This window comes from Simochromis diagramma, unplaced genomic scaffold (genome assembly GCF_900408965.1).
Source record: "Simochromis diagramma unplaced genomic scaffold, fSimDia1.1 OVJJ01000323.1, whole genome shotgun sequence".
NCBI classification, from domain to species: domain Eukaryota; kingdom Metazoa; phylum Chordata; class Actinopteri; order Cichliformes; family Cichlidae; genus Simochromis; species Simochromis diagramma.
Genome location: NW_024386770.1, coordinates 257868 through 277584, shown reverse-complemented (window position 1 = coordinate 277584; position 19717 = coordinate 257868). Strand labels below are relative to the sequence as shown.

Genomic DNA, 19717 nt, shown 5'->3' with positions numbered 1-19717 from the left:
GCCTGTTGATGAGATCTTGTGCCGTTCCTAAAACACCGGCCTCCAACTCCTAAAGAGACACAGGTGTCCCTAAATTTAGCAAATATTAGCTTCAGGCTAGCTTGCTACGACGAATAGGCTAATACCAGCATTTTACCACAACTTCACCAGATGTTGCTAAAAAGCTAAACTAATGTCCAGTCCAGGGGGACAGCAAGGAAAGATGACAAAAAATGATTACTTACCTAGAGTAAGTTTAGAGAGTCCACCTGAACTTGATGCAGCCATTGAAAGAGGCAAAAGATAAGGTTGCAATTAGTCGGAGGAGCTCATATACAAAGGTTGGTAACGGTGCCCTGGAGCGTTAAGTGACTGACAATTCTACAATCACCAGTTCACACCACTGTACTTAAATACTAATCATTCCTTTGTCTCCAAGGCGAGTCCCTCTTCTTCTCTCCAGGCTTTATGAACAATAACGGTCGGAGATGTCGATCAGTGGTATGTGCACAAAGTTTGAATCAGATATTAATACATCAAAATTGTTGCAGGGGACTACTTGTTATCACTGCTATAGAAAACTTTTATTGAAATCTCTAAAACAAAATCAGCACAAACAAAAATGTTTGACATCAATTTTGTTTGATTTAAGGAAGGTGCGATTGCAACTTTACTCACATGGATGACCGAGAAAATGGACTATTCAATGCACACACACCCTCACACATGCACACAGAGACACCCACATACACCCACACACACACGCACACATGCACACAGAGACACCCACACACACCCACACACACACGCACACACACCCACACACACACGCACACATGCACACAGAGACACCCACATACACCCACACACACACGCACACACACCCACACACACGCACACATGCATACAGAGACACCCACACACACCACACACACACACACCCTCACACACGCACACACACCCTCACCCACACACACCCTCACACACGCACACCCTCACACACACCCTCACACACACACACCCTCACACACGCACACACACCCTCACCCACACACACCCTCACACACCCACGCACACACCCTCGCACACACCCACACACACACACACACCCTCACACATGCACACACATAAGTAAACACGTGTGTGTGAACTCAAAACGTCAAAAAGCAAAGCAAACATGTCTGCATCGGTACATGGATGTGAATTTATCTCGTTTCTAATCAGAGCCACACTTAAGTGCAATAAATCATGTAAAAGGTCCAGATAGCTGCACTTAAATAACAGCTAAATAAAACCCAGACGCTCCTCTCGGTGCTTATTATTTTAAATTTCATGTGAGTTTGGCAACGGCGAGAAACTTGGTGTCGTAGTACCCTGGACGTCCACTATGGGGCGCTAACGGTCTCATTTTTCCCCATTCGGCAGATGTCCGTGCTTTTACTTTGAAAGTCGCAACAGGAAGTGCGCGTTTCATTGTTAGAGCGTGTTGACTGTGGTCCTGCTGCCGCTCAGCCTCCTCCCGTCGTCGCCATGGTGCAGATGATGGAGTCGCAGTGCGAGTATTTCATGTATTTCCCGGCGGTGCCGATCACGGACCTGTCCGACCCGGCCCGGTACCGCACGCTGCCCCGCAGGAGCCACCTGTACCTGGGCGAGACCGTCCGCTTCCTGCTGGTGCTGCGCTGCAGGGAAGCCGGAGCGACGCCGACCGAGCACGGCCCGGGTACGTGAGGGAGGGCCGAGGAGAGATGAGTGTGCGAGCCTGTGATAGTCATACAGACGTGAACACGAAACCATGAAAACACGGAGACAGAGCGCAGTGTCTGGTGTGGGAGCAGCTGTCACAGAAACCTGCTGAGGCTCCTCCTGTAACGTTAGGATGTTTTCGTGACGTGTCCCGCAGGTGTGCACAGGATATCCTCGTTATGCCGTCTTACATACGTCACGTGTATTTATATGCGTTAGTCAGGAACAAACAACAAAGCCTCAGCAGTAACGGCTGCACACAAAGGAGGCCGCACACTCGCGGTTAACCCTTTGTTGACCCACAGACACGCCCTCTGAATATCTGCATTTATGGAGGTCATACCTGCACCACCCAGAAACCTCCACCTGACTGTTATGGCCGCGCAGTTTAGGTCAAAGCAGGCTCAACGTCTGCGGTAACAGAGCACGAGAAACTAACACATCCAGACAAATGCATTAATAAAACCTGCGCTTGGCCAACAGTAGATACGAGCTTCAAATGAAACATGTAGGTGCAGAGCGGGACTCAACCAGAGTTAAACTCCTGAGATGATCCGGCCGGGGGCCTCGTACTGATCCAGGACCAGAACATCGCTCAGTACTCAGCAAACTGGAGCTGAGACGGTAAAATCCCAGCAGCCATGATGGATCAACGCAGGGCTGAAATGCTACTGTACAAAAAGCAAGTTCAGTTACTGGGAAACGAAGGAGCAAAGAGATGCAGTAAAACACATTTAAATAGAATAAAATACCGTATGAAACAGGACCATACCTGCCTTAAACACCTGCACAGATGGGGCCACAAACATGAGCTACTGCAGGACCACAGCTCCACCTGCAGGGATAAAATGCCACAGCTCTAACACGGCTGCAGCACTGAAACAGGAAATGATGTGAAGGTTCAAAGAGTGAGCGCTGCCACTGAAACAAAGAACCGTTTGGGGAATTTGTTTTCGCTTAACTTTGTTAGTCATTTTCTCAGAAGTCTGAGTTACAGAGTCAAACTCTTCAGACTTTTGTACTTAAAAATGTTTCTTTGGGTGTAAAAAAGCTTCCTTAAGTCTGGAGCAGAGCTGTCTTTTCCAGCAGGGGGCGCTGATGGCACCGCGGCAGGTTTTGGGACGGAATCGGCCAGCAGCCGGGCGTGGAGGGAGCTGGCCGGATCTCTGTGCGCCGTGGCGAGCGTGAGTCCGGGTGAGAGCAGTCGTCACCGGGGCAACCACCATCAGCATCACCACGACTACCAGAGCAGCGGGGACGAGGCCAACGAGGACGGCGAAGAGGACTACATCGCGGCGGCCGAGGCCGCCATCGCTGCGCTGGGCAGCAGGGTGGACTCCCGGTGCCGGAGCTTCAGGGACTGCAAACCTCTGCTCATCCACAACTCCTCTGGGACGGCGTCGAGGGAGTTCCGCAGGGCGCCCGTCCAGGTAGACGCGCACCTTTACCTGTCTTTGATACGGCGCTCCTCTCTCCAGCTGTTAGATTAAGATCCTCAGAGGCGATGCTTTCCTCTCAGGCGCCATGATGTGTTTGCTCCTCCCTGTCAGTCTCCTCTAGATGAGCCGGTGGTCCTGACGGATGAGGTCATCTTCCCGCTCACCGTCTCTCTGGACAAACTGCCCGTCAGCACCCTTAAAGTCAAGGTCCGCCTTGTTCTGGACGCAGATATCTGGTGTTGTGTGAAGACTTTGAGTCGTAGCTGCTTCGCTCAGTAATTTTGCTCCATGTGCATTCAGGTGATGGTCACGGTGTGGAAGAAGGAGGCGGAGAAAGTGGAGGTGCAGGAACTCGGCTACCTGAGCGTGCTGCAGCAGAGAGAGCCGACGCACACCTTCAGACACGACCTGAACACCTTCAAGGCTCAGGGTAGGCACTGAATGCTTCATGGGAACCGCGGGTAGACAGACCGCTCCATTAAACATGAGCCACAGCCGGGGCTGAGAGGAAGCAGGTGGGAACAGCGCGCACCTGACAGTGACTCACACAGGTGAGAACAGGTCTGACACTCAGGAAGCAGAACAAACAAGATGCAACAGGAAAGTAACCTTCAAAATAAAACAGGAAGTACTGAACAATTATGAATCAAAGTAACGGAATGACGAGACATTTAATCATTATTTATTTTTGATGTCTGGCTCTCTTCCACAGCAGGGGGTCACGTGAGTGTGGTTTGTTATTGTCGGCTCTGCCTGACAGTGTAAAGCTGCTCGAGGTGACACAACCTGAACGCAGAGTCGTAGCAGAGCATCCGTCTAGATTTCAGTAAATCAAGATAAATGCTGTAACAGTAAAAAACAATCAATCCAACCATGACGGAGTTCAGTTATGGACATATGATCAGTTTCATTGATCAGTCAGGAGTTAAATCAGCTCCTTCAGTTCCGGCCTCCTCGGCTCCTGAGTCGCCTGAGATGGGGTGGGACCCATTTCCTGCTCCGTCCTCGCCTCTGAGAGCCTCGCTGAGGTTCCCACACTGAGGGCGGGACTGTTTTATCCTGATAAACAGAATTTTAATGATTTTATAAGATGTCCCGTTGTCCTCTGGGAGGTTTAACACAGCTTCTGATCCACAGTGAGCACCACCCTGACCGTCCTGCCGCCTCCAACCGTCCGCTGCAAGCAGATGACTGTTTCTGGAAAACACCTCGCGGTCTTAAAAGGTACAGAACGCTCTTCATCATCACTGTGGTGACAGATGCTTGCATGTCAGGGAAGCCTCCAAGCTAAGCGACATAAACCCAGCTGTGTGCTGCGACATGAAGCTGAACAGGGCGGCGATCAGCAATAGATGCATCACCTCCTTTAACCTGACCTCCAGCATGCCGGCACGCCGAGGCGTCGCTGAGCCCCGTGAAACGGTCGAGTCTCTGCTCCGTGGTTGTGACTCTGATCAGCAGGACGATGTAGGAATATTTTGGTATTTAATCTAAAAGCACCAGCAGAGGGCGCTGTTTTTTAAATCACCGTTAAAGGCCGAAACGAATCCGTAAATAAAATAAAATCGATTCAGTTGCTTGGTTGCAGTGGTTTGATTCACACTGTGATTCTGTTTCCTGTCCCACTGTCAGTGCTGAACGAGTCTTCTCAGGAGGAGGTGAGTGTTCGGGATGTTCGGATTTTACCGAACCTCAACGCCTCCTACCTTCCCGTGATGCCCGACGGCTCCGTGCTGCTGGTGGACAACGTGTGGTACGTACACGACCCGTTCAAATGGTTTGTGCTCAGCGTTCAGAAGGCGCTGCCGTGGCTGCTCCTGTCTCTGCGTGTTAGTTATTACTTTGTGTTTGTTACATTGTATTTAATGACAGTGTGTTGTGTATACCTTGTTACACTGTGTTGGATTTTTATCATTTGTATCATTGCAGATAGTTTTTAGTAATGATGCTACTTTGTGTTATACTCGATTACTTTGAGTTCTGGGACTTTGTTAGTCGTAAAACGAGTTGTTGTGCAGTCAGATTGTGTGTTTGTGCGATGCTCCTGAATGTCTGTATTTGTTGTTCTTCGCTCTGCAGCCATCAGTCCGGTGAGGTCGGCATGGCGTCCTTCTGCCGGGTGGACAGCCTGGCCTGCCGTCTTCCCAGCATGCTCAGCGCTTTGGAGGAGCACGACTTCCTGTTCCAGCTGCACCTCAACGACATGCCGCAGGACGACTCCAGTGAGGTGCGTTCGTGTTGCGTTGTGTGTTTTATAGTTTGGTGCACAGTGCGCTCTGGTGAGGTGACAGTTTGTGTTCTCCTCGCGATTTCCTGAAGAAGGAAAAGTAAACGACGTGTTTCTGTGAACGGCTGTGTCAACGCAGGATTTTATTAGGACTTTGAGGGCGGACACACTGTAGAGCAGCTGTGACGCGACGGTCGGCGGATCGTTGCTGGATTAATGCGTCCTTTACTTATTTCGCTGCTGTCAGCATGTGTGTGCTTGTGTTCAGGGGCTGGAGGTTCCTCTGGTCGCTGTGCTGCAGTGGTCAACTTCCAAGATGCCTTTCACCAACTGCATCTACACCCACTACAGGTAAGGCTGGATGAAACACTCCACACGTGCTGTGTTAGTCTTGGTAAGAGATATCCAGGCTCGGGGCTGCAGACCTCTGCAGCAGGACGACACAGCGTTTAGTGTTTTTTCCTGCTGCTTCTCTAAATGACCCGCCGTCCTCCCTCCCCTCCACTCAGGTTGCCCAGTATCCGTCTGGACCGGCCGCGCTTCGTCATGACGGCCAGCTGTCCGAGCACCGTCAGGGTGAAGGAGCACTTCAAGGTCAAATACGTTCTTCTCAACAACCTGCAGGACTTCCTGGCTGTGCGGCTCGTCTGGACTCCAGAGGGTCAGCGAGTATTTTGATTCATGTTTGATGTTTTGAAAAAATCCACCCTGCAGCTGTTTGAAAGGAAACCTGTGAGCGGGTTCGTTTCTGGGACGCGTGGCAGTCTGTGGGGACTGAGCCTCTAGTGGACGTTCGGGGGAGTGCAGGCTTGGGCTCTTCGGCCCTGATGGTGCTTTGTCCAGCTGGTTCTGGTTGTGTTCTTCTCGTGGATGGAGACGGTTCTCCGGTTCAGACCGAGTAATGTGTTGTTTGCTTGCTCGCTCAGGTCGAGGTCAGGGGGAAGACGCAGCGCTGTCTGCCGTGGTCTGTCACACCCCTCTCAGTAACCTGGGTCACTGCCGCAAAGGAAGCACTCTGTCGTTCAGCGTGGCCTTCCAGATCCTCAAACCAGGACTGTATGAGGTACGCCGAGCTTTGAGCGCCTGCTTCCTTATCTCGCCCGCTCACACGGGACGTCATGTTTTCTCCTGTCTCTGCAGCTGAGTCAGCACATGAAGTTAAAGCTCCAGTTCACAGCGTCGGTGTCCAACCCTCCACCCGACGCCCGGCCCCTGTCACGTAAGCTCTGAGCAGGAAACAAACACAAAAGGCTTTGACCTGCGTCTGTTCTGATTTCTGTGTCGTGTCAAAACCATCCAGGTAAAAACAGCCCGTCCAGCCCGGCGGTTCGAGACCTCCTGGACCGACACCAGGCCAGTCTGGGGCGCTCTCAGTCCTTCTCCCACCAGCAGCCGTCTCGGTCCCACATCATGAGGTAACTTCAGTAACTTCAGCTTCATATCACATCGAGTATGTCGTTTCATCTTATCTGTGTGCGACAGGACGGGCAGCGCCATGGAGCGACGGGCCATCACGCCTCCCGTTGGCTCTCCGGTCGGTCGGCCGCTCTACCTGCCGCCGCAGGACAAGTCGCTGCTGTCGCTGGACAAGATCGCCAAGAGGGAGTGCAAAGTCCTGGTGGTGGATCCTGTCAGCTAGGCAGCGAGAGGAGAGGCTTTTATTTTGATAGAGAAACGCTCACGAGAAGAGATGACAAAGAAGCTGACTTCATGTTACTGCAGGAAACACCCCTGTGTTTGATCAGCTGACCAATCAGAACAACGAGGAAGAAGTTCATCCTTCAGCTGAAATATTTCATGTTTTATTGTATTTAAAGGCACGTTGGGTTTTCCAGCTCGTTTCCTGGAAGCGTTCTTTAAAATTTTATCTTATATTTATCTTTAAAGCATCGTCCAGATGGAGCCACTGAATCGTTTTATGCTCCAGGTGTGTTTTACAGGATGAAAGCCGCAAACACGCAGCTCAGCTCCACAAAGAGCTGAAGAACTGAGAATTTATTTTACATTGTTTAGTAAAGTTTCCAGGAAATGAGCTGGAAAGTGCCAAACCTGCAAAATAAAGTGTTAGCTTTTTACTTCTGTGTTATTTTCAGAGTAAAAGACATTACAGGTTAAAAACGTATTAACCTGAGGACAGTCACAGTTAACGTTTTCTTTCAGTGTTATTTCCTCCATCGCGTCACAAACGGTAACTTCAGCAGAATGTTGCTAATAAAATGAATGTAATGGTCCAGGCTGTTGTTGTGAGTCTGCAGACACCCGGAGCTCCCTCACAGCGTCCCTCTGAGGACACTCAGCCTTTTATTGAAGAGCAGCACGAGTCTGCCGCCTTGCTCACAGTGTTCTGGTTCATCCTGGTTATTAACTGGCGCACATTAGCAAGACAAACTCATGAAAACTCAGGAATTCAGCTGGGATGCAGGCAGGAATCTCCAGCACTCAACCTGGGAAAACTGTTTTTTTTCTGGCTCTGGCTATACTTGATGTTTTTAGGGGAGGGGCTACTGTGTCAGCGGTAGCTCCTCCCACTCCAGGTAATAACAGGGACCATCATTGCGTTAATTTATCGCAGTTCTTGGTTTATCATTAGTGAAACAATAAGCTACCAGCGAGGACACAGATGTAGTCAGAGTGTGTCTGCTGTCACTGATAAAAATCAACACATGCGAAGAAATGAGCGTTTCTTTAACGTCAGAGGTCACATGATGCACCCAGGCATTTGATTGGCTCTGCTCTGTTCTCTGTGTACTTCTACGTTCTTGAAGACATTTCATCCAAGAAGCTTTTGCAGATCAGGAAGGATCTCAAAACTGGACTGCAGACAGTTGGCGTCACTAGCCCCGCCTCCGTTCAAAGATGGCCGTTCACAGTGGACATAGGCTGTAGCTGTGTCCCAAAACGTCGGCTGCATCCCCCGGAGGCCGCATTTGAAGGCTGATTACGTCACAGCCAGGCGATGAAGGCTGTCCAAATTCGTAGACTCCTTCAAATGCGGCTGACAAATGTGTCCTTCATTTCCCCGAATTTGAAGGATGGGTCGGGTGTGTCCTTCGTGGCCTACCATATCCCAGAATTCATAGCACGGCCCAGCCAAATTTCAGCTGCCAACAATGGCGGCAGCTACTAAGTTTTAAAATTACTCTTATTAATCTTTCTGGGTCACAAAATAAACTTTTAACATATATTATTAATCAAATATCTGCTCGGTTTATCAAGATATCGCATATTTGCAAAAGTGTGCCACCGTTTTCGGAGATGTCTGTTACCCACCCGCTCGATAGCAAGCCGGGGGGTTCAATGGTCACTCCAGCCGGCGAGAGCAGCGGACTCCCGGCTTCATCGTTTTCAGACCCCCGCTCTTTCGCTACTCAGGTTAAATATGATATAAGTCACTTGGATAACTTAAAAATGTAATTATTAGCCTTTTTTTCTGTGTTTTATTTGTTCATCTGGAGTAAATCGGTTCTGCTGAGATCAAAGTTATTAGATTATTAGATTAAATACAACTTTATTAATCCATCGGGTTGGTTCCTCCGGGCTTTTCTCACAGCTGAATAAATGTTAAACAGAAAACTGATTAAACAGAAGTGTGAGACGGTCGAGAGCTTACACCAGTGTCCTGTTAGACAGCAAGGAGCAGACGGCCGAGTTTATTAAACTCCACCGAGACAGCGGTGACGCAAATCTGAAGGCTAGACTGTCCCATTTCACAGCCTCGCATTTCCGGCCTCCTTGGTCTTTGCAGGACTCGGCCCACGTAGACTAAGAAGGCCGGGTCCTCCGAAGGATGCAGCCGACGTTTTGGGACACAGCTTGTATCCCAATCCAGGGTCTGCAGCCTTAAAGGCCGCATTTTAATTACGTAACTGCGACAGACGAAGGCTGTCCCAATTCAAAGGCTGCTCGAAATGCGGCCCTCAAATGCGTCCTTCATTTCCCTGAATTTTAAGGATGTGGCGGTGTAGACTTCGTGGCCCAACATATCCCAGAATGCATAGCGCGGCGGTGGGTGTGGATAATTTTGCTGGAAAACACGGCGGATGAGGGGCGGCCGAAGAGTAAACTTTAAGTACTGAATATGATGTCACTTATTTATGTGCAAATGTTTAATAACGAAGAACATTAAACATTACTGTTGGCCACATGTCGGCAAAGTCATGTGACATTAGTGACGTTTGTGCTAACTTGGTTTTAAAGCCTTTACTTTAAAATATACGCCGTTCAATAGCTGAGCTTAATCAGAGAATGATCAAAGCTCATGTAGAAAGAAACAAATGAACAAAAGATTGTCTCCTTCATCTCTGTCAAACACAGCTGTATGACACGTTTCCAGCTGTTAGTATCATGGTTGCTAGGCAACCTGGGCAGCGCGACGGAGGCTAGACCGCCCATTTCACAAGCCTCGCACTTCCGGCCTTAGCGGTCTTTGAGTACGCGGCCCTTGTGGACCGTTAAGGCTGCAGACCCTGAATTGGGACACAGCCTTTGATGCTTCTTTCACTCCTCTGTCTTCTCTATCCAACACGTGGACATTGGCATCCTCAAAGAGTGACCTTTGACCTTTAGATGCAAATGGTTTAGGGGTTGACAGTATTGTTCAGTTTGTTTCTGATCCTCCTTCGTTGGTGTTTGATCTTGTTTTCTGTGCGTCTTTGCTGATTTGATGAAAGCCCCGTTGGGATAACCACATGTTTCTTTACATGTGTTCCTTCTGTTTCCCTTCTGGTTCCAAGTTTGACAATTTTATCTATTTGTATTCAGTTAGGACATCATTGTGATGATTGGCTGTTACACTAATGTCACTTCACACCACACGTTTATGGATTGGATTTATATAGCGCTTTTCAAGGCACCCAAAGCGCTTTACAATGCCACTATTCATTCACTCTCGCATTCACACACTGGTGGTTTGCCTGTTTGAAACAGGAAAATAATGCAAACAAAAAGAGATAAAAGCTGTTTGTTAGTACTTGTTGCTGCTTCATGTTCTGTGTGATAGTTTCCATCAAATTCACCAGAATCTGCAAAGCTTGTGACTTCCAGTGATGGACGACAGACTAACTAAAACAAAAGCCTTCCCTTTACGTGCAGTAAGACTTTAGACCAGTGGACGTCCTGCAGGGACACTCAGTACTGACCGCCACCACACACACAGATACACGGGGTAAAGATAGACAAAAGTGGAAAAGCATCAGCAAAGTTTGAACAGTGTGTTTAATACATGAGTGAAACATCAGGTCTGTGGATGGTTTTGGTTTTCAGAAGATCGATTACAAAAACAGGACGCGGATCCTTAAAGTCCACGCCTTTATTCTCTGATTGGACGAGAGTAGAGTTTCATGACTCATAGTTCAAAGTAGGGCTGGGCGATATATCAAAAATTTATCGTTACCGAAATTTATGACTCTCATCGACGTCATTTTGCCCATGTCGGTAAATTCGGTATTTAAAAAAAAAAAAGAAAAGGCATGTGCAGGTTGGCGATGTTCATGTCCCTTTAAGACGCTGTGCTACGTTACAGACTTGACGGGGTGGAGTCACATGACTCTACTACCTGTAACAAGACGAGACACAGGTGAACAAATGGAGGACGATTTAAATGTTGAAGCAGCAGCGACGGAGGTAGAGCTGGTGGAGGAGGAAGAGGAGACGCTTGTTAACAAAAAAAATGCATCATCAATTGTTTGGCAACATTTTGGATTCAACAAGGATGATATTGATCAAAAAATTGTTAAATGTAAACTCTGCAAAAAGACTTGCGTCAAGTCAAGGTAACACAACCAACCTCTTCCACCACCTGCAGCACAACCATGTGATTCAATTCGAAGACATAAAAAAAGCTCAAAGCGAGAAGAGATTAGGAGGACCAGCGAAAACGTCTTCCTCCACCAGGCAGCGGTCAATAACCGAAGCATTTGCTAGTACTCAACTATATGAGCAAACTTCAAAAAGATGGCAAGAAATCACAAATGCTATAGGCTACCACATAGCAAAAGACATGGCTCCTATTGCTACAGTGGAACGCAACGGGTTCAGACACTTCATGAAAATAATTGACAAGAGATACGAACTCCCATCACGAAAATATTTTTCAAAAACTATCATTCCCAGCATGTACAGCACAGAGAGGGAAAAGGTTGCTGCTGAATTGAGATACGTTAAGCACATTGCAGCCACATCCGATCTCTGGTCCAGCCGTACAATGGAGCCGTATATTAGTCTCACAGTTCATTACATCGACAACAAATGGGAGCTGCGTACCAGAGTGCTCGAGACGGCCTATTTTCCATCTGATCACACGGGGGAGATGGTTGGACAGGGGTTGAGAGCGATGCTGTCTGCATGGGACATCAGTGAAGAGGACCTTGTTGCTATAACAACTGACAACGGCCCAAATATTGTGAAAGCTGTCAAGCTCAATAAATGGACACGGGTGCAATGTTTTGGGCACAGGCTGCACCTGGCAATCGGTAAGTGTGTACATCTTAATATATTTGGGTGGTGACATCTGGTGTGTTTTAAAGTGACTTTAATTCTGTGCGTCATATTCAAAATTGAAAGTATTAATGTTTATTAATACTTTCAATTTATGTTGATTTTGTTCAGTTAATAAATCTTAACCACTAAAAGTACTTACTACTATTGTCTTCATTTATTTTCAGTGACATTTTACAGTCCTTTAAAGTGGTAATAATATAATTGCAATGAATAGGTCTAGGGGGAATAATATTATCAAAATAACTGGAGGAACTATGCTGCCTGCCACAGCCCCATCAAATGAAAAAAAAAACGTTTGTTTTTTTGGCACTTGGGGTGGTTATCGTCCATTTATCGTTATCGAGGTTAACTGCTCAATTTATCGTGATATTGATTTTAGGCCATATCACCCAGCCCTAGTTCAAAGTAATCCTTATTTGTACAGAGCCTCAGTGGAGCGCCACTCTTTGTGACATCATACAGAGCTGACAGTTAAAAAAATGAAACCTGACTTTTAGAGCAGTGTGAAGCCCGACGTCATGACCTGTAACAGCATGTATATTAGGGCTGCCACGATTAGTCGACTAGTTACGATTACGTCGACTATCAAAATCATCACAACTGATTTAATAGTCGACGCGTCGTTTGAAGCTTTGTAAGATCACAAAAGACGCAGGAATAAGTAGCAGGATTTAAGAGTGTAATAACGGACTGAGACAGAAGATGGCAGCACTGCATGTACAAGGATGCCAGCTGCCGTTAAACCCCGAAGAAGAAGAAGCTGTGTCCCAGAATTCATAGCGCGGTCCAGCTCAGTTTCCAACAATGGCGGCAGCTAGTTAGTTTTAATGTTACTCTTATTATTCTTTCTGCGTCACAAAATAAACGTTTAACATATTTTCAGGCGAGAATGTAGCTGTGTAAACCTCAAATATCTGCTCAGTTTATCAAGACACCGCATATTTTCAAAAGCGCTCCGACGTTTTCAGAGACGTCTGTTACCCACTAGCTCGATAGCTAGCAGGGGGCTAGGCTCACTAGCGCCGTGAGAACACCGGACTCCCGGCAAATCGTTTTCAAACCCACCGCCGTCTTTCACTACTCAGGTTAAACATGATATATAAGTCACTTAGATAACTTAAAATGTTGTTGTTTGGCTTTTTTTCAGTATTTTATTTGTTCCTGAGTAAATCGGTTTGGCTGAGATTAAAGTTATAGTTTTTACACAGCTGAATAAACGTCAAGCAGACAGCTGATTATCAGAAGTGTGAGATGCTCGAGAATTTACTCCAGTGTCCTGTTATATTTTAGATAGCAAGGAGTTTATTAAACTTTAATAAACTATCATCTTGTCTTTATTTTTAGTTAGCACAGACCTTGAACACTTCAAGCTGTAAGCTAATGATAGTTATATAAGAGCAGATGCTGCTGGTGCAATAAGCTGTATGGATGATGATCTGATTAGTCGACTAATCGCAAAAATAATCGGTGACTAGTCGACTATCAAAATAATCGTTTGTGGCAGCCCTAATGTATATGATGTGTTATTAGCTTCTATTTTGGATTGGCTTTCATCATATAAACCCCTGAGAATAAAACAGGCTGCATGTAAAATCCTGAAAAGGCTCATTTTACATAAAGATTGTTACCTTCAGTTCTTTCTTATGCTCGTAGTTCTGGACATACAGTGGGGCAAAAAAGTATTTAGTCAGCCACCGATTGTGCAAGTTCCCCCACCTGAAATGATGACAGAGGTCAGTAATTTGCACCAGAGGTACACTTCAACTGTGAGAGACAGAATGTGAAAAAAAAATCCATGAATCCACATGGTAGGATTTGTAAAGAATTTATTCGTAAATCAGGGTGGAAAATAAGTATTTGGTCAATAACAAAAATACAACTCAATACTTTGTAACATAACCTTTGTTGGCAATAACAGAGGTCAAACGTTTACTATAGGTCTTTACCAGGTTTGCACACACAGTAGCTGGTATTTTGGCCCATTCCTCCATGCAGATCTTCTCGAGAGCAGTGATGTTTTGGGGCTGTCGCCGAGCAACACGGACTTTCAACTCCCGCCACAGATTTTCTATGGGGTTGAGGTCTGGAGACTGGCTAGGCCACTCCGGGACTTTCAAATGCTTCTTACGGAGCCACTCCTTTGTTGCCCGGGCGGTTGTGTTTTGGATCATTGTCATGTTGGAAAGACCCAGCCTCGTTTCATCTTCAAAGTTCTCACTGATGGAAGGAGGTTTTGGCTCAAAATCTCACGATACATGGCCCCATTCATTCTGTCCTTAACACGGATCAGTCGTCCTGTCCCCTTGGCAGAAAAACAGCCCCATAGCATGATGTTTCCACCCCCATGCTTCACAGTAGGTATGGTGTTCTTGGGATGCAACTCAGTATTCTTCTTCCTCCAAACACGACGAGTTGAGTTTATACCAAAAAGTTCTACTTTGGTTTCATCTGACCACATGACATTCTCCCAATCCTCTGCTGTATCATCCATGTGCTCTCTGGCAAACTTCAGACGGGCCTGGACATGCACTGGCTTCAGCAGCGGAACACGTCTGGCACTGCGGGATTTGATTCCCTGCCGTTGTAGTGTGTTACTGATGGAAAGAAAAGCGTCTGGATGTTTCCTCCGACAAGATTGTCCTAAACACAAACTTAACAACGTAGTGCATGCAGCAGAGAGCACCAAGGAATGCTCCGACCTTTACATTGGAGAGACTTCATAAACAAATGGCACAACATGGAAGAGCCACCTCCACGAGACAAGACTCAGGGGCCCATTCAATTCAATTTTATTTACACAGCGCCAAATCACAACAACAGTCGCCTCAAGGAGCTTTATATTGTACAGTAGATCGTACAATAATGCATAGAGATAAAAACCCAACAATCATATGACCCCCTATGAACAAGCACTTTGGCGACAGTGGGAAGGAAAAACTCCCTTTTAACAGGAAGAAACCTCCAGCAGAACCAGGCTCAGGGAGGGGCAGGGCAATCTGCAGTGATTGGTTGTCCATCTGCATCTAAAGGTCAAAGGTCACTCTTTGAGGACACCAATGTTAACATTGTGGACAGAGAAGACAGATGGTTTGAAAGAGGAGTGAAAGAAGCCATCTATGTCCACTGTGAGCGACCATCTTTGAACAGAGGCGGTGGTTTACGACACCAACTGTCTGCCATCTATAATCCAGCTTTGAGATCCTCCCCAGACGCCTTAACGCCCACTCACATCCTGGGCCACCTGACCTCAGGAAATCACATGATAGGGTGGGGCCAGGTTTCACAATGAGCTCACCCAAAACTCTGGCTGATTGGGACCCACACCCAGTTTCACACCTTGGCTCAGGTGATTAGAGGATCATTAAGGGGTCCTTTGTCCCTCTGTGGGGGGAAACTCCCACTGAGCTTAAATCTGGGACTCTCCACCATTTGACCTTAGAACTGAAGAAGCTTCTCGGATGAGAGGTGAAACGTCTTCTTAAGGTCAAGATGATTTCTTTCCAAGCTCCTTAGACATTAGAATAGAGACTTACTCTAATATTTAAACTCGTGTACTCATGTAACACAGTGTGAGCTCACACCAAGTCACTTCATTGACGCCAAACAAAGTAATTTGGTGAGCTCACAAAGCAAGACATTAATTTCATCGTGAGTCCTTCACCAGAGTCGGAGAACATCTGAGTTTAAGGCGCGTTACAGTCACCTCGAAGAAAAAAAAAAAGTTAGTACGTGAAAAATGTTGCGGTTTGAAGAGAAGTATCCCAGCAGAAACGATTAGTCCATCACATGATCAGATTTAAAAAACAGGAACGATTATCGATAATTAGGTGCATGGAGAGGTTTTTTTCCTGTTGGAAATGATGATCGCAGGTGAGGACGATGACAGTTACTAAATGGCCACGCTGTTCTCGATGCGCTTGGGGCTCAGGTACGGATACGGCAGCTCCAGCTGACTGTTACGCTCTGCGATGGCGTCAGAGATGTCCCGGAGCTGTGCCTGCACCTCCTCCAACAGCCTGCGGTGAGCTTCGTCCCTGAAAATAGCCTCCTTGTAGTGACAGAGAGGAACCTGCAGGGGGAGACACACAGATTTAATCTTCAAAAACGTGACAAATAACGAGACGCATTACAATGATTTGAAATGAAAATGATCAGAAAGAGAACCTCAGAGGAGGTGCAGAGGGTCGGAGTGACAGGAGGATGGTGGGATAGGAGGAGATGGAGGCAGTTTGGCTGTGGTGTCCGAGGAGGAGGAGGAAGACAAAAGAAAAAGCTTATGAAGAAGAAAAAATGTAAATGATGAAAAAGAAGAAGATGACAAAGATTTTGAGGAGGAGGAGTTGAGGAAGAAGTGAGTGTAAATGTTTTATGAGGAGTGGGCGGAGCCTCACAAAGTCGATGGCTGGCTGCGACAGCCCATTCAGCGCCATCAGGACGCGGCACGTCGTGTTCACATCTGGCAGGAAGGACATGATGTCATCTTCTGTGACGGCGCCTTTGACCTGCGGAGGAGGGCGCAACATGGCGACCGGACAGTTTGGCACCCAGAAGGCAAAGTCCAGCTGGAGGACAGCAAGAGAGAGGAGACAAACGTGAGGCGGCGGGACATCCTCAGCAGGAAGCCGCGAGCTTTTCCCGTCTCTCGCAGTGGCCGACTCACCTGGGAGAAGTTGACGGCAGCGTGCAGAGCAGAGCAGGAGTAGATGAGCGCGGTGACAAACTTGGCCACTTCTGCTCTGGTGTGAAAGCGCTGAGGGAAACCTGTGCAGAGGCATCATAGTCACAATGTTCAGGTGAATGCATGCGTGCACATGTGTACTGTGGGCGAGGGCGGAGTCAAAAAGAGCTGCTCAGTGTTCCAAGCACATAAATAACAAATGTTAATGAACATAAAAACACACGAACATGGAAACCTATCCTGTGGTCATCTTTATATAATAATATACATATTTATCTCTAATTATTTAACCACTAAAATCCAAACGTTTTGCTTTTAATATTATATCATTACATCAAACTATCAATATTTAATACCATACAGTGTCAAACACACATCTGCTCAGTATCATTTTATATTGGTGCAACTTTTCAGATCCTCCTCCGCACAGATCCAAAGGTCGACACAGTTTGATGTCGGGTCCCTCTGCTCGTCTCTGCAGAGCCCGGTGATGCTGTGAGCTCACCTGTTACTCTTACATCCACCGACTGAAGCTCTGCCAGTGCGTGCAGCTCTCCATCAGGAGCTCCACCCCCCACCTACACCTCTATACCTACAGCCATCTCCACTTTACGCTTGCAGTTCCACTGCAGCATGAAAGGAGACACAGCTCTCTCTAATAACAACTAGCAGTCATTATCATTATTATATTATTGTGAACTAACTTAACGTGTAAACACAGTTTGCTGACAGAATCGTTTGAAATGGTGCAAAGTGATTTGGAGAAACTGCTAAAACGCACCATTACTGAAGCCGTGAGCGTTGATGTCTGTGAGCCAACCATGGAGCTCGGGGTCACGCTGCACCGCGTCGTCTCCATGGTAATACAGTTCCACCCAGCTGGTTACAAACCTGCAACACACACAGATCACAGAGGATCTCCTGTTGCCATCGGATAAAACATTTTCACGAGTGTTCGTGTTTCTCAGGTGTGCTCGTTTACCTGTGCACTGTGTCCCAGATCCTCAGAGCGTCCTGGGCGTAGAAGCTCTGCGGCAGTTTGTCCAAACCGCGGTCGCTCAAGTCTTCGGGGACGCACAGGGTTCGATAGGAAATTCTCACACCCACGACGCTGCCCGCTGGGATTGGAATGATGGCACGAGGTGCGGCTTCTCAACAGTGGGCTCACTGAGTGCAGCATGGTGTAGAGCTTGGAGAAGCTTATGGCTGCCGTCAACACTCAGAATAAGACCTCTGAGCGTACATGGGATCACATCTTGGAGCAGCTCACGGTGGTCGTGAGTTCTCAGAATCAGCTCTTTGAGCACAAGACTGACAACAAACGGAGCGTAAGATTTGATAACATCATAGAAACTCGCGGCTCTCCAACGGGAGATTGAGAGGCCAGGGTTTGGACTGTAGAACTGCTTTGAAATTCATATGAGTTGTTCGGCACAAAGTAAAAACCACCATCATCATGCGGCTGTCCTCGGCGCCACCTGCGGTCTCAAGCTGGAGCGGACAACAACACCCTGATAACGACTGTGTGTTAGACTGTTCTTCCCGTTCCATGCAAGGCCACCTGGGTTGGCTGGAAGACTGTTACTTAGCCTGGCAGGGCGAAGGACACTGTCCAGCTGAACTCTGGACACACACACACTGATAAGCACTCACCCTCCCCCTTTCAAACGCCTCGATGCTTGTTCCCTCCTGGAGGACACGGCGGGTCTGGGCAGGAATGGCGTTGTGTGCCCCGGCTTACACCCCCTACCCGACCCTGTTGCTGGTCACGGGCTCTATAATGTTGTGCTGTGGACATTCTGTGCTTGCTGTGCGGAGGAGTTTTGTTTGTTTCCCTGTTCTCCCACGCTGTCCTCCCAGGAGCCCAGCATGAGGAGAGGTCTCTTTTTCCCCTCCTGGACTTCCCATTGTAGTCTATATTCAGTGTTTTTCTCCGTAATACTACCGGTGTCCGACTGTCTCCCCATGGTGAGTCTGTGTTGTGTATATAATGTCGGGGGGGGGGGGGCAACTTGCATGTGACAAATAAAGCTCTTGCTTCCTGACTCGGTGATCGGGCTCCGTGACAAAGAATAATGAGACGGTTGATTCTGTCTCTCAGGGTTCATTAAGGCTCATGGGAGGGAGGATGGTATTTGGGCTACCAGTGTCTGAACGGCAGCAACCCCTCATGCTGCGTGAGACCCGCCACCACTCCCTCCAAACCTGCTGTCACCTCTGACAGGCTCCGCCCCCTTCCCTGCCTGAAGGCTCCTCCTCGAAAAAGAGCCAGTGGGTGCTGTTGTGACTTTCAGCTGTGCGTTATTTGCAGCTGCCCTTTTAAATCAGTGTGTTTTGTCGCGTGTGACAGAAAGGCAACATTACCTGTTGGACACGAGGTTCTAGACGGTGTTCCAGCCAACGTGATCAATGAAAAGCAGACGTATCTGTCCGCCCCGCTGTGCCTTCTCCACCTGAACCAGCAGGGGCAGCTGCTCCCCATCGCCATCCAGGTTTGCTTCTTATGTAGAAACCGGACTGTGACGATTGTTCTTCAGTTGGAATCCTGTTGTCAAGTTCAGCCCATCACCTGGGAACATTCACCCTCACTGCAGCAGAAAACTGGCCCTCAGAACCCGGTCTTCCTGCCCTCTGACCTGGCTACGATTGGCTGTTTGGCTAAGATGTGGGTTCACAGTGGCAGACTTCCAGTGCCACCAGCTGATCTCACATACCTGCGGACTCACATGATGGCAGAGCTGTGCGGCGTGGCCACGCTGCGGCAGCTCCCAGATGCACACCCGCTGCACCAGGTAAACCCCCGCTCACCTGCAGCTCGCTCGACTCACCCACAGGAGACCAGAGAACAAATTGTTGTATCCAATCATTTCTGCTTTTAAATGGCTTGAGCTGTCTTTTCTTTCCTTCATTTCTTATGGACAGCTGCTACGTCCGCACGTCAAGACATCTTTAAAGATAAACTTCGGGGCCAGAGCGTCGCTGCTGGCCTCCAAAGGACTGTTTGATCAGGTAAAATGCAGGAAGTAACAGGAACCACAAAGAGGAGAACAAACAAGCAAAGAAGATCTGTTGTGTTCCCTGGTCTCGTCCTTCCAGGCTGTCGGTTCTGGGCGGGCGACATTACCCTTCTCCTCTCCAGGGGATCGGACC

General features: G+C 47.8%; 2 protein-coding genes across 2 annotated transcripts in view; one reads left to right on the top strand and one right to left on the bottom strand.

The window, feature by feature from the left end:
* Positions 1-1422: 1422 nt before the first annotated feature.
* On the top strand, positions 1423-7622 carry LOC120737355 (trafficking protein particle complex subunit 14-like). The gene is made up of 13 exons (XM_040038001.1): positions 1423-1702; positions 2815-3155; positions 3276-3371; positions 3465-3594; positions 4302-4388; positions 4797-4917; positions 5244-5391; positions 5660-5742; positions 5901-6052; positions 6318-6454; positions 6532-6610; positions 6692-6806; positions 6874-7622. The coding sequence occupies exons 1-13, from the start codon at positions 1510-1512 to the stop codon at positions 7028-7030; spliced, it is 1839 nt and encodes a 612-aa protein (XP_039893935.1). The 5' UTR covers positions 1423-1509; the 3' UTR covers positions 7031-7622.
* A 7687-nt stretch (positions 7623-15309) lies between these two features.
* Positions 15310-19717, bottom strand: part of zgc:152891 (uncharacterized protein LOC767741 homolog) — a 15921-nt gene continuing 11513 nt past the window's right edge. Inside the window, exons 15-17 of the mRNA XM_040038363.1 lie at positions 16550-16650; positions 16281-16451; positions 15310-15958 (exon numbers count right to left, since the gene is read on the bottom strand). Of these exons, the coding sequence (XP_039894297.1) occupies positions 15779-15958; positions 16281-16451; positions 16550-16650 (452 nt within the window). The 3' untranslated portion in view covers positions 15310-15778. The remainder of the gene's footprint in view (positions 15959-16280; positions 16452-16549; positions 16651-19717) is intronic.